The 16,393-nt window shown below is 34.7% G+C and overlaps 2 protein-coding genes across 3 annotated transcripts in view; both read right to left on the reverse strand.

Annotated features, from left to right (window-relative positions):
- Positions 1 to 16,393, reverse strand: part of LOC106881588 (lysosomal proton-coupled steroid conjugate and bile acid symporter SLC46A3) — a 55,922-nt gene that overhangs the window by 18,119 nt on the left and 21,410 nt on the right. The gene's annotated exons all lie outside the window — the stretch shown is intronic.
- Positions 9,188 to 10,657, reverse strand: LOC106875162 (proton-coupled folate transporter). The gene has a single exon (XM_014923192.3). The coding sequence runs from the start codon at positions 10,526 to 10,528 to the stop codon at positions 9,323 to 9,325; it is 1,206 nt and encodes a 401-aa protein (XP_014778678.2). The 5' UTR covers positions 10,529 to 10,657; the 3' UTR covers positions 9,188 to 9,322.

Here is a 16,393-nt window from a genome sequence, read left to right on the forward strand (position 1 = left end):
CAGTTTTGTATCTAATGGCGATAGGTAGTTTCACTACATATATATATATATATATATATATATATATATATATATATATATATATATATATATATATATATATTACGTTGTCCAGAAAGTTCTGAGCGTTTTTGTAATACACAAATAGGTATATAAATGATTGACTTTTCAACAAATTCTATTCAATGAATTAATTTCCATAATTATTAATGACCTTTGCCCATCTATCAGGCAACTTAAATATTCCATCAGTATAAAATCTGACTGGTTTTGAAGAAAAAACTTTATCTAGATGCATTTTGACTCCATCAAATTGTCAAATGTTTTCCCTTGCAATGAGTTCTGTAGAGACAAAAACAGGTGCTCGTCGGATGGCCCAATATCAGAATATGGTGGATGTGGTAAGAGATCCCAGCCAAGTTCATGTAACTTTGTTCGGGTTGCCAAATACACATGTGGTCGGGTATTGTCTTGTTGGAACACTAGCTCTTTCCTGTTGGCAAATTCCGGTCTCAATTCTTTGATTTTTTTGGTTCAAATTATCCAGCTGACGACAATACACATCAGAATTAATGAACTGATTTTGTGGGAAAAGCTCATAATAATAATGCCTTTATGATCCCACCAAACACAAAGCACAGCTTTTTTTGGCATGGATATCCATTTTGTTTGTTGTTTTGGGGGATCATTACGCAAACTCCTGGATCTATTTCGCACTACGTTTTCGTACACAATCCATTTTTCATCTCCAGTCACAAGTTGTTTAAAAACAGGCATGCTTTCATTCTGTTTCAAAAGCATATCACAAACGGGATACCAGTCCAAACAATTCTTTTCTGAGAGTTTGTGGGGGAATCATACATTATAGCGAGAAATGTATCCTAGCTTTACTAGGTGTTCATGAGCCGTACCTTTAGAAACTTCCAACTCCTCTGCAAGTTCTCTAGTCGTGATATTTCAGTTTTCTTCGATTTTTGCCTTCAAAACATCTTCATCCAATTTTGAAGGTCTTCCATTGCAACTGTCATCTTCCAAACTAAACTCTCCGGCTTTAAATTTTGCAAAGCACCTTCGAACAGTTGATTCATCTACAGCACCATCACCATCACCATCACCATCACAAACGTTTTTGCAAGTTTTTGCAGCATTATAACGCAAATATGAAATTTTTGATTATACATTTCAAATGTCAATAAAGGCAACCCCAATGAAAGATAAATTTATTTTTAGTCAGGAACAAAAAAGAGATGCACTACTACTTCAAGCAATTCCAAAGATTTAACTGTGTTCCGTTTCAGACGTGTTCAATGAAGCGTTAAAAGATTTACCTTAAAAACGCTCAGAACTTTCCGGAAAACCTAATATACATATATATATATATATATATATATATATATATATATATATATAGAGAGAGAGAGAGAGAGAGAGAGAGAGAGAGAGAGAGAGAGAGTGTGTGTGTGTGTGTGTGTGTGTGTGTGTGTGTGTGTGTGTGTGTTTCAAAAAAATTGATATCATTTCGCAATCTTGATAACTGCCAGTTCTTGTTAAATGACTTCAAATTTTAACAGCATGTGTAGAAACAGGTCAAAATTTTATGTTTATCTTTTCAGGTATAGAAATGGCATTCACTAAGAAGAGAAAAGGCGTTTTGTGTGTTGGAGTATGTTCGAACACAGTCGAGCAAGACTGTGCAGCGTGCATTTGTGAGAGAGTTCTCTAAAAAGTCACCAAAGGCAATGAAGATTTGGACATGTCACAAAAAATTCAAAAGGAAGGCTGCCTGTGCAGGATAAAAGGATCTGGACGACCACTAACATCGGAAGAGACGGTCGAGCAGGTTCGACAAAAGCTCTTGCGAAGCCCCAAGAAGTCCATAAGAATAACAAGTCTGCAAAACCCGGATTTCTCCAACGGCAGTTTGGCGCATTCCGAAGAAACACTTGCTAATGAAACCCTACAAGCTGTAGCTCGTTCAGGCCATAGCGGCAGATGACAAGTGAACGCGCAAATAATTCGGTGTTGATATGCGAGAGAAACTTGAAGAAGCCGAGTTCAAGGATTGTCTTGTTTTCAGTGATGAGGTCACATTTCATACGAATGGCAAAGTCAATATGCATAATGTTTGCATTTTGGGGCGAAGAAAATCCCCATACCACAGTTGATTATGAGAGGAACTCACCAAAAGTCAATGTGTTCTGCGCCATCTCCAAGAAATATATTCATGTCCCATTTTTCTTTGAGGGTAATGTGACCGGTAATGTTTATCTGCAAATGCTTCAGAACTTGCTACTGGATGAGCTCATTGCAAATGAACATGAAGACTTCATTTTTCAACAGGACGGGGCTCCACCTCACTGGAAGCTCACTCACCGGGCTTATCTCAATGATAATCTGCGAGGGAGATGGATCGCGCGTGCTGATGATGAAGACAATGTGCTGTTGAAATGGCCGCCACGTTCACCTGACCTGACACCTTGCGATTCTTTTTTTCTCTGGGGCTATGTGAAGGGCCTGGTCTATGTCCCACTTCTTCCTGTAAACCTAGAGGAACTCGAGCAGAGAATCACTACCGCACTGGAGACTGTTACCCAAGACATGCTGCAGTGTCTTTGGAAGGAACTGGACTACTGACTTGACGTGTGCCGTGTCTCAAGCAGTGCGCATATTGAACATTTGTGAAATTGTTCATGGAATCTACTAACCTTTGGATTTCTCATTCAAATTTGGAGGAATAAATTTTATGTTACTCAACATTAAGCCTGTTTAGTTTCATTTGTTTTGACTATGTAGTTTTTGTGATATTTAGATCTCAAATGATATCAATTTGTTTTTAAACACCCCGTATATATATATATATATATATATATATATATATATATATATATATATATATATATATATATATTAAAAAAGGAAAATTAAATTAAAAAAGGAAAATACACACACTTTACATAGTTTTAATATAATTTTTATTATATCGACCGGTTTCGCTTTCGCTATTCATGATATTAAGGTTTACTTATTTGAATATGTATTTTCTTAAGAAGAAATTTTTGTCCATGATGTGTGTGATGATATTTACAAGTAAATGACTTCACAAGTAGAAAAAACTTTTATCTTTTTACATATTTCAATTCACGATTACATCACTGTACATAAATCCCCTCATTAAACAAGTTTTTCGAAACTTTTTTTGTGTGTATATATATATTCCTCTCCCCTTACCGAAAGCTGAACAGTTATCTCCCTTGCCCACAACAATAAAAATAATAACGATAACCAATTACCTCCCCTTATTTTTCTACTTGTGAAGTCATTCACTCGTAAATATCATCACACACAACATGGATAAACATTTTTTAAGAAAATACATATTCAAATAAGTAAACCACAATATCATGAATAGCGAAAGCGAAACTGGTCAATATGTTAAAAATTATATTAAAACTATATAAAGTGTGTATTTTCCTTTTTTAATTCCATATACAAACATATATATATATATATATATATATATATATATATATATATATATATATATATATATATATATATATATATATATATATATATGTATATATATATATATATATATATATATATATATATATATATATATATATATATATATATATATATATATATATATATATATATATATATATATATATATATATATATATATATATATATATATATATATATATATATATATATATATATATATATATATATATATATATATATAAACAATATATGAGTATATGCATATATATGTACATGTATGTATATACCTTCATCCACATGTACATATAGATACATAACTGGGTACATGACGTGGCAAAAGAACATGGACAAAATGGTAAACAAGGTGCAACAAACAAGCAGGCCACATAGAAACATCTCCTTCATCAGCTGCCACCATTAAAACCTCGGCGTTTCGAAGAATTAAGGCAGTACGCATCGTTAAAATGGTTCTTCCCACGAACACAAATTAAAGACAGGAAAACAAAACGGTGAAATAAACAAACAAAAAGGCTGTACAGCCAGACGTGAAGTGTGTATGTATTGAACGCTCTGAGGCACGAACTGGAGGAGCAAAGAAGTACGTGCGAGCTTGAGGAGTCGAAGAACGAAAATGAGCAACGAGAGGGAGAGAGGGAGAGAGATAGTAGTAGTAACAGTGAGAGGCGAAGGACGAGCAGCGAGAGCATCACACACAACATGGATAAACATTTCTTAAGAAAATACATACATCTAGGACCCCTGTATCTCAAGCTACATTTGCTCTACATAGACATATACCTTTTTGGAATCAGGATGATCCTGGGACTGAAAATCTGCCCTTCATTTGGTTCTAGAACATCCAACATTGAAATCTGATTTAAAAGCATTTAGGTTGCTATTTCTAGCAGGGAAAGCTTGGCAGATTCACACCATCTTAGTGGCATTTATCAGATAATGTCAGAGATCAAGGGGAGATAAATGACATTCACTTCGTTAATTTTATGTCGAGATAAGAACTTTGGGACAAATTGGTCAACACTTGGAATTCAACTTTGGGATCTTTTTTAAAACGGGGGCCACATTTTTCATTAACGAAACACTTTGAAACTTGGAACACTGGTAGAATGTGTCATATAAAACATTTTTTTCTCTTAGTCTTCTTTAAAAAAAAAAGAAATCTATAAGTTATTCCATGTTAAAGTTGTCGTATTTCTGTAATTTCAACCAATCACTGACGTCCATTCAGCCGATATACATTAAGTGCCGACTGCATAAACAAACGATTCTGAAACAATTAACCCTAACCCTAACCCTAACCCTAACCCTAGGGCTAGGGTTAGGGGTTAGGGTTAGGGTTAGGGTTAAAGCAAATTTAAAATGAAAAAAGCAAATAAAACGAAGGTATGGAGATTAAATACGCTTTACATCGCTTAATCAGCCAAAGGAGTAAATATAAACAACTGAATACTTGTCAGTGATTGGTTGAAATTATCGAAATAAGACAATTTTTTACATGAAATAAATTCGAATACAAAAATATTTTTCTGTTCTATAACACAAAATAGATACGTAAAACATTAATGAAAAATGTGGCACCCGTTTTAAAATAGATCCCAGCTTTGGACTGGAACAATAGAATAATTGCATTACAGAATTAATTCTCATCCGCCCTTAACCTCTGATCAAACACAACCGGGGCATATAATCATTATAGATATATTATAGTCATGCTATTTAGCTCTCATTAGTTTTGAGCTGCAGGCCCAGTTAGCCCACGGAGTGTGGCTTTTAAGCTTAGTAGCTTATAAAACTGTTGACAATCGTTCGGCTGTTTAAGCTGTTGTATAAGGAAGGCGTGAGGTGCAGAACGAGCAGCACTGAACTTAAATGAGAGGGGTACATACATGCATACACCCATACCATACATACATGTACGCGCGCACACAGCACATACACACATATACACACGTCTACTATCTATCATTACAGAAATGGTTTTGATCAAGCTTTAAAATAATTCTTGGTTCCATATAGCCAACTAAAAATTCAAGGTAGTGCCCCAGCATGGAGTAAAATATATTTTGGGGTCTATACATTCGACTAAAAATTCTAAAACGAAAAAATAACCGAAAAATATACTGGTGGCGGAAGCTATAAAAACAGAACACACACACACACACACACACACACACACACAAACACACACACACACACGTACACCCATTAGCTTCCTCTTCCACTTCGACACGTCAAACAGAACAAGTACAGAAGTGTTTACAGTTGACAAGATAACACGTGCTCACGGAAATTAACGAAGATAGTCGGCAACTCTGATACTGTAAACGAAAGATGGCCAAGAGTCAAGTAAGGGTAATAATTGAAATAAATACATTAAGAAAACCACGTTTAAGGCTGCACACATTAAAATTAAGTTGCATGCAGGCTGGAATAGTGACAATTTATTTATTTACTAATTAGAAGACTGTTGCTTTTTTAAAAGGAAGTAAGCAAATCTGAAAATCGGCTATAATAATGTCGCCTTTCAGTCTCCTTGCTTTGAAGGTATGCTATTGTAGTGAAAAAAAAATTGAAGAAAAAGTTACAGAGGTTTAAATATTGAAAAAAAAAAAAGGGGGTATTTTTAGCCAATAGCGAGACAGAAATTTTCTGCGTTTAGTGGAGTGGTGTCAACTTCAAGGTCGTACCCTGTGAAATTTATAGTTTAGCGTCTGACTTGTTCATTGTTTCTAAATAAACAGAAATGTCTAATAAAAATCAACATGTACCATCTTTGATTGTATGTTTTATGATTTTTTAAATTTGTTATATTAATACATTTGTCTGCATGTGTTTACTTTATGCGTACTTCAGTATTATGTATACCTAACATATATTTATGTACGAATACCTGTATCTTCTGTTTTTGCATGCAGAATTCAAAAATAATGTCAAATTATCTGTATCACCCACAGTTTCTCTGCTCCACGATATCCCTCTCAGTTCCTGGCTAAATTTCAGTTAAGCTGTTGAAACGTGAAGCTAACGGTTTAAGAAATACTCTTAATTAAAATTTTTATGAATAGAATTAACCTAATGAAATCATACATCCAGCTATCTGAGTCAATGAGTCCCAAAAATGTATGAAATGAAAAATATGTAAAAATACGGATCCTTATGGTTTGACGGGCAACATTTTTCATTAATGTTTTATGTAGTATTTTTGGTACCGAAACACTTTCAAACTTCGTATACTTGTATATTTTGTATTATAGAACAGACAAAAAAATTTGTATTCGAAGTAATTTCATGTAAAAAGTTGTCGTATTTCGGTAATTTCAACCAATCACTGACGTTTATTGTGGTGAAAACAATTAATGGCGTGGAATGTAAACAACGGTGTTACGGGATCTTTTCCCTTGAATAAAATTAGTCCCGTTGTTTGTCAACAACAACTATCCGTGTTACTCTTATTTATGACATCGTTCGTGCGTTTGTACTGGTTTTAGCTTTAGGGTTTTAGGGTTAGGGTTCGGGTTTTAGAGTTAGGGTTAGTTTTAGGATTACGGTTAGGGTTATGATTATTTTTGCCATAACCTTAACCCTAACCCTCTAACTCATAACCCTAACCCTAACCCTAAAACTCATGACCATAACCCTAACCCTAAAACCCTAAACCCTTACTAGGGAATAATGATATAATTAAACAGGGAATAACACTCTTGACACCGGTAAAAATTTATTGTTTATAAAAAGAGCAGTAACTGAATTCAGCTGAATGGACGTCAATGATTGGTTGAAATTACAGAAATACAACAACTTTAACATGTAATAACTTATTAAGAACTAACTTTTGTTAAGAAGGCTAAGAGAAAAAGATGTTTTATGACACATTCTACCAGTATCCCAAGTCTGAAAGTGTTTCGTTAAGAACACAAATGTTGCCCGTCAAACCATAAGGATCCGAAAAGATCCCATTACACCGCCACAACGTGTTGTTGACAATCCACAGCAGTAATTGTTTTCACCTCAATAGACGTCAGTGATTGGTCGAAATTACCGAAATACGACAACTTTTAACATGAAATAACTTCGAATATAAAATTTTTTCTCTGTTCTATAAGACAAAATATACAAGTATACGAAGTTTTAAAGTGTTTCGGTAGAAAACACACTAAATAAAACATAAATGAAAAATAGTATCCGCCAAATCAGAAAGATCAAAATAATTAGTGCAACGGGTGTGAAAAATGTGTATGAAACGAATTTGAAAACAAAAATGCGCGCAAAATAACGGGGGTGGGGTAGGGAGAGGACTTTCGGAAAATTCACAAGATCCGAGTTTTTCCCTCATAACTTTTAGAAAAGTCGGGAAGCTTTAATCCTATGGTACTACTCTTCTGGTTGCCCCAGTGATTGTAAATAGCACCGAGATGAAGAACATTACAAAGAAAAGAAAAACAAGCTTAGGTCACTGAGGTCCGCAGCATAGGTTTAAGATGGAAAATTACAGACATATACAAATAATGCACTTGAACAAATAAGATTTTATTTTTGCCGCTGGGCACGGAAAGCAACGAACTCACCGAAAAATAATTAGTGCGAAGGAAAAGAGGACGATGACTTTCGTCGCATAACGAACATGAAGGAGGAGAGAATTTTAAGAATGTGTGACCTAGGTGAAGTTATCGGTAAGAAAGACAGGATGAGGGAAATATTGATATTGGCTAACAAGCATCAGCAAAAGAGCGTAAGAATGGTGTTGAATAGAGAAAAAGTGAGAGAGAGATAGAAAGAAAGATAATGAAAGAGGATAAGGAAGAGTAAATAGAAATGAAAGCAGGTTGAATAAGAGGGGCAGAAAGAAAGATAGAGGGAAGAAAAATGTGACTGAGAATAAGAGAGAGAGAGAGAAAGGAGAAAGGAAAAGAATGAGCTAGCTAGGAGGGAAGGAAAATAATGTATTCATAGCACGAAAGAAAAATTATTTATAGATGAGCGATAATAGGCTGTTGTGTACTCCAGAAATGAATATAGTGAAAATCAATCTGAAACATGGAAACGATTAACTGAAAAGGACAATTAAACATGGAAATCCTCTCGTCAGCCATAGAAACCAGAATCAGTATAGTTTCAGTGCGTTTAAAGTCCGGAGACTTTACTCCCATCGTGCTACTCCGTAACTGCACCAGTTATTGTAAACATCATTGAGAAGATGGACATTATAAAGAGAAAAACATTATAATATTGAGAGCAACAACATATAAGTGAGATGCTAATTAATTTAATATGTCGATCAATATCATTTTCATCAATATATGATCGGTGAGGATAACATTGCTAAAAACAAATAATAATCAAAGGCAAGGGCTACAACCCAAAATAAAGAAATGGAAAAATATTATCTCTAAGATGAGCTTACGTTAAAATAAAATTGGAAATAGTAATCTAGTGAAGTGAATAATAGTCTGCTCTTTAATAGACATTGTGTCAGCTTTGGGCGTTGTTTCGGTATAATTCAACTTCTTCAATTAATAGGATAATAGTTATGCATATATATATATAAGTGTACATAAGTTGGTGGCGGAAAACAACATAAAGACTGATGGAAATAATTCAAGGAAACATCCAAATGGAAAATAATGATTACATGTTTTACAAAGTACAATAGTCCCCTATTTTACGAGAAGTAACTGAGATCATAATGACCCTTATTCCTTTCTCAAATTCATAATTGAAATCGAGCTATGGTTTCAATTTTCGACGCTCTTGGTTCTTACTCTACGTTGTTTTTCTGCCACCGTTGAGAAGAATATTAATGATATTGCAATGAATAGTTACCTGCATAAAGCATCCACTCCGAAGAAGCTAAAGCTACAAATATGTTCTGGGCTATCGACGAGAAAATTGCGGTGACCCCAATCAAATCGTCCGGAAGAAAGAGCTGGAAGATCTTTAAAGCAATTGTACTGACAATCGGTTGAACAATAGATATAATTCCGACGTAACGTCCACGCTTAATAGAATCAAAGCAAAACGGTGAATTGAAATGGTATAATGTTTCAATGCTCCATAGTCCATATAAACTTTGACTTAATGTTATGAAACAGATAATGCACAAAATAAATTTCACCCGTGAATATTTATTTTGGTACTTGTCAGTTTTTAAATAAAATTTCAAAACACGTCTCATACTTTTACCAAGTTTCAGATCTGACCATTTCCCCCGTGTTTTCACTGTTTCCTTCGCGAAAACTAGCAATAATAGCACGAGAACTATTTTAAATATTAAAGAGCTAACTGTCGGCCAGAGAAATCCAAAAGCACGAATAAAATAACCTGTAGCAAAGTTAACAACACCATAGAATAAATAAGACAGGTTTCCCACAATGACAAGAAAGGTTCCCCGGAGACGTCCCTTTGCAGTTAGATCTACTGTATATACGAACGCTAGAAGAGTATTAACGAAATAACCTCCAGAAATCCCTTCTAGAAAAAATCCTATAAGAAGATAACGTGTTGGCAATTTCCAGTGCATTACTGCTATGTAGACGGCACACCTTGCTGCAAAACCTAACATATTATAAGCAATGACCGGTTTTCGGCCAAGAACATCGGTCCAACTTCCCAAAAGAAGTACCATAAAGGCTTGAGGAATGCCATGTATCAAACTGAAATACAGTCCCCATGTTGCTGCTTCAGACTGGATTTTCTGCTGTAATAAATAAACTGGCGATGTCTTGTTCACTGAGCATAAGGAGTTGCCTCCGTGACTGTAAGTTGAATTAATGGAGAACGTAGTATTTTCAATGTGCTCTTCGGCTAATTTGGCATAAAGATATTGATTCATTACGGGTTCGCTAAGTGCATACGATACATCTTCCAAAAAGTGAATAAAGAAAAATGAATAATGCCTCCATGTTACTTTATCGACCAAAGAATCTTGATTTTCTATCTTTGTGTTATTGTCGTGTTTTTCTTCAACAGGTGTGAGATTATACGAATCCTTGCGTTCACCCATTATGGTTTAAGTCAAAGTAGCTGAATAAGCTTAACCGAAAGAGAAATTCTAAGTTTAGTTGTTCTGAGATCAGCACCGGTCTATTGCTGAATATTGTTGACTAGAATGAATTGATACCGATTATAAACACGAGTGGTTCCTCACATGTAAAGATAAAGCTAACAGCCGCAAAGAAATCATCATCTTGCAGATACATGGACATTACGAAATCTTTGCGTTGCTTATTCTTAGAGATAGGATTAAGATGAATTTGTAAATACTTTGGTGAAGTTGCTTGGTTACTGATCTAACATTGATTACATTGCTTGTCTGATTTCTTAATGATTTGATTCGATTACCTGATAAGAAAATATAGATTACCAGATAAGAATTATCAGTATGAACAAGGAATTCCTACATTCACTAGTTTTCAGCAAAAATAAGAGAAATTGCGCAGTATTACAGTAATAGTACAAGATTTGTCCCAGTATAACCTCAACCAATTGAATAAGTCCAAAGACACACAAGCATACACGCACCCATATAAGCATGCGCACACACACACACACATACACACACATACACACATACATATAAGCATAGATACACACACACATACATATAAGCATAGACACACATACATACACAAACATATAAGCATACACACAAACACACACACACACACACACACACACACGTGCATTTTTATACATAAATGGATAATAGGAGTGCCGCGAAATTACCGTGGAGGAGTGGAAATCTAACGTATCGGACGATGTACTTCTTCAAGGGAAGAGTTGAAAGAAAAGAAATTAATAGGGCCTGCAGAGTTTTACCATCTCTTAAGTTTTTTGTTTTTTTTTAACTTAGGCTGTCTCTCATTAATTTCTCTCCTTAAACTTTGTTCGATTGTTCGATCATTGTATGTATATATATATACATACATAAACACGAACACGCACGCACACACACATACACACACACACACACACACACACACACACACACACACACACACACAAACACACACTGATCATTATAATATGTTGTATATAACTATAAAATTATTTGGTACAAGCCTCCATACTCTTTATTAATATTAATATTAATATATATATATATATATATATATATATATAAGAATCTTGCAAAACGTATATATATATAAGGCGGTGCCCCAGCATAGCTGCAGTCTTTCGACTGAAACAAGTAAATGATAAAATATATATATATATATGTATATATATATACATATATATATATATATATATATATATATATATATATATATATATATATATATATATATATATATATATATATATATATATATATATATATATATATATATATATATATATATATATATATATATATATATATATATATATATATATATATATTACGGTGTCCAGAAAGTTCTGAGCGTTTTTGTAATACACAAATAGGTATATAAATGATTGACTTTTCAACAAATTTTATTCAATGAAGTAATTGCCATAATTATTAATGACCTTTGCCCATCTTTCAGGCAACTTAAATATTCCATCAGTATAAAATCTGACTGGTTTTGAAGAAAGAAAACGTTATCTAGATGCATTTTGACTCCATCAAATTGTCAAATGTTTTCCCTTGCAATGTGTTCTGTAGAGACAAAAACAAGTGCTCGTCGGATGGCCCAATATCAGAATATGGTGGATGTGGTAAGAGATCCCAGCCAAGTTCATGTAACTTTGTTCGGGTTGCCAAATACACATGTGGTCGGGTATTGTCTTGTTGGAACACTAGCTCTTTCCTGTTGGCAAATTCCGGTCTCAATTCTTTGATTTTTTGTTCAAATTATCCAGCTGACGACAATACACATCAGACTTAATGAACAGATTTTGTGGGAAAAGCTCATAATAATAATGCCTTTATGATCCCACCAAACACAAAGCATAGCATTTTTGGCATGGATATCCATTTTGATTGTTGTTTTGGGGGATCATTACGCAAACTACTGGATCTATTTCGCACTACGTTTTCGTACACAACCCATTTTTCATCTCCAGTCACAAGTTGTTTAAAAACAGGCATGCTTTCATTCTGTTTCAAAAGCATATCACAAACGGGATACCAGTCCAAACAATTCTTTTCTGAGAGTTTGTGGGGGAATCATACATTATAGCGAGAAATGTATCCTAGCTTTACTAGGTGTTCATGAGCCGTACCTTTAGAAACTTCCAACTCCTCTGCAAGTTCTCTAGTCGTGATATTTCAGTTTTCTTCGATTTTTGCCTTCAAAACATCTTCATCCAATTTTGAAGGTCTTCCATTGCAACTGTCATCTTCCAAACTAAACTCTCCGGCTTTAAATTTTGCAAAGCACCTTCGAACAGTTGATTCATCTACAGCACCATCACCATAAACTTCACAAACGTTTTTGCAAGTTTTTGCAGCATTATAACGCAAATATGAAATTTTTGATTATACATTTCAAATGTCAATAAAGGCAACCCTAATGAAAGATAAATTTATTTTTAGTCAGGAACAAAGAAGAGATGCACTACTACTTCAAGCAATTCCAAAGTTTTAACTGTGTTCCGTTTCAGACGTGTTCAATGAAGCGTTAAAAGATTTACCTTAAAAACGCTCAGAACTTTCCGGAAAACCTAATATACATATATATATATATATATATATATATATATATATATATATATATATAGAGAGAGAGAGAGAGAGAGAGAGAGAGAGAGTGTGTGTGTGTGTGTGTGTGTGTGTGTGTTTCAAAAAATTTGATATCATTTCGCAATCTTAGTAACTGCCAGTTCTTCTTCAGATGACTTCAAATTTTAACAGCATATGTAGAAACAGGTCAAAATTTAATGTTTATCTTTTCAGGTATAGAAATGGCATTCACTAGAAGAGAAAAGGCGTTTTGTGTGTTGGAGTATGTTCGAACACAGTCGAGTAAGACTGTGCAGCGTGCATTTGTGAGAGAGTTCTCTAAAAAGTCACCAAAGGCAATGAAGATTTGGACATGTCACAAAAAATTCAAAAGGAAGGCTGCCTGTGCAGGATAAAAGGATCTGGACGACCACTAACATCGGAAGAGACGGTCGAGCAGGTTCGACAAAAGCTCTTGCGAAGCCCCAAGAAGTCCATAAGAATAACAAGTCTGCAAAACCCGGATTTCTCCAACGGCAGTTTGGCGCGTCCCGAAGAAAAGCTTGCTAATGAAACCCTACAAGCTGCAGCTCGTTCAGGCCATAGCGGCAGATGACAAGGGAAAGCGCAAACAATTCGGTGTTGATATGCGAGAGAAACTTGAAGAAGCCGAGTTCAAAGAGCGTCTTGTTTTCAGTGATGAGATCACATTTCATACGAATGGCAAAGTCAATATGCATAATGTTTGCATTTTGGGGCGAAGAAAATCCCCATACCACAGTTGCTTATGAGAGGAACTCACCAAAAGTCAATGTGTTCTGCGCCATCTCCAAGAAGCATATTCATGGCCCATTTTTCTTTGAGGGTAATGTGACCGGTAATGTTTATCTGCAAATGCTTCAGAACTTGCTAATGGATGAACTCATTGCAAATGAACATGAAGACTTCATTTTTCAACAGGACGGGGCTCCACCTCACTGGAAGCTGACTCTGCGGGCTTATCTCAATGACAATCTGCGAGGGAGACGGATCGCGCGTGCTGATGATGAAGACAATGTGCTGTTGAAATGGCCGCCACGTTCACCTGACCTGACACCTTGCAATTCTTTTTTCTCTGGGGCTATGTGAAGGGCCTGGTCTATGTCCCACCTATTCCTGCAAACCTAGAGGAACTCGAGCAGAGAATCACTACCGCACTGGAGACTGTTACCCAAGACATGCTGCAGTGTCTTTGGAAGGAACTGGACTACTGACTTGACGTGTGCCGTGTCTCAAGCAGTGCGCATATTGAACATTTGTGAAATTGTTCATGGAATCTACTAACCTTTGGATTTCTCATTCAAATTTGGAGGAATAAATTTTATGTTACTCAACATTAAGCCTGTTTAGTTTCATTTGTTTTGACTATGTAGTTTTTGTGATATTTAGATCTCAAATGATATCAATTTGTTTTTAAACACCCCGTATATATATATATATATATATTAAAAAAGGAAAATTAAATTAAAAAAGGAAAATACACACACTTTACATAGTTTTAATATAATTTTTATTATATCGACCGGTTTCGCTTTCGCTATTCATGATATTAAGGTTTACTTATTTGAATATGTATTTTCTTAAGAAGAAATTTTTGTCCATGTTGTGTGTGATGATATTTACAAGTGAATGACTTCAAAAGTAGAAAAAACTTTTATCTTTTTACATATTTCAATTCATGATTACATCACTGTACATAAATCCCCTCACTAAACAAGTTTTTAAAAACTTTTTTGTGTGTATATATATATATTCCTCTCCCCTTACCGAAAGCTGAACAGTTATCTCCCTTGCCCACAACAGTAACAATAATAACGATAACCAATTACCTCCCCTTATTTTTCTATGTAAAGTGTGTGTATTTTCCTTTTTTATTTTCTCATATATATATATATATATATATATATATATATATATATATAATCAAAATATGCAACAGGATATCAAGTAGTGATGCAGTACGACCGTTTCAAGCGACTCCATTTAATTGAACAATGCAATCATTACATCAAGTTAAATGCAGTGCCATCTTCAGCTGCACAAATAAATAAATATTTATTTGTGCAGCTGAAGATGGCACAATCATACTGCATCACTACTTGATATCCTGTTGCTTATTTTGATTTTCTTCACCTTACTTCGAGCTATGTGGATAATACCAGACTGACTTGGTGCTTCAACTTAAGTACCTAATTCGACTGAATCTCAATTATGTATATATATATATATATATATATATATATATATATATATATATATATATATATATATATATATATATCAGATGCACCATATATATTAAAATAGTAGGAACACAGAAAACATGAGCGTAATACTCAATTATGTGAACAAATGATGCTGGCCCCTTTCGTTGGCATTAATCGGCAAAAATACAGCACAAAGACAGAGGCCCTTCTATATACTATATAAGAACAGTCAGGTTGTCAAAGGGGAATGGAATAGAGGGAGAATGTAGTGAGAGGGTAATAGAGCATGACAAAGATGTGTGATAGGGTGGAGGAAAGATAAGACTGCTCTCGGGACATACGCTGCACACAATGCGTATAATAACGTTGATTACATTGCATGTCTATTTCTTTAATGATGTGACGTAATTATCTGATAAGAAAATATAAATTATCAGGTATTAATTATCTGCATGAACAAAAAATTCCTACATTCACTAGTTCTCGGCAAAATGCAAAGAAATTGCGCATTATTACAGTAATAGTACAGGTTTTGTCCAGTACAATTTTTGTCCTGTAACAATAATGATTTTTTTAATTTTGGCACAAGACCAGCAATTTCGGGGAAGTTGGTAAGTTGATTACATCAACCCCAGTACTGAGCTTGTACTTATGCTATCGACCTCGAAAGAATGAAAGATAAAGTCGATCTCGGCAGAATTTGAACTCAGAACGTAAAGACGGACAGAATGCCGCTAAGCAATTTGCTCGGCGTGCTATCAATTCCGCTAGTTCGCCGCCTTAGATATAAGTAACAAAAACAGCAACAGCAAGAACAACAACAACAACGACGACGACGACGACGACGACGACGATGATGATGATGATGGGTTATGATGATTTCAGATTTTGGCATAAAGCCAGCAATTTTAAGGGAGTGAGTAAGTCGCTTGCATCGGACCCAGTGCTCAATTGGTACTTATATTCTCGACCCCAAAAGGATGAAAAGAAA

The sequence above is a fragment of the Octopus bimaculoides genome, chromosome 11, assembly GCF_046866305.1.
Source record: "Octopus bimaculoides isolate indiv1 chromosome 11, ASM4686630v1, whole genome shotgun sequence".
In the NCBI taxonomy this organism is placed as follows: domain Eukaryota; kingdom Metazoa; phylum Mollusca; class Cephalopoda; order Octopoda; family Octopodidae; genus Octopus; species Octopus bimaculoides.

Coding starts and splice junctions, on each gene's coding strand:
- LOC106875162 (XM_014923192.3), bottom strand. CDS start 10,528: ATGGGTGAACGCAAGGATTCGTATAATCTCACACCTGTTGAAGAAAAA.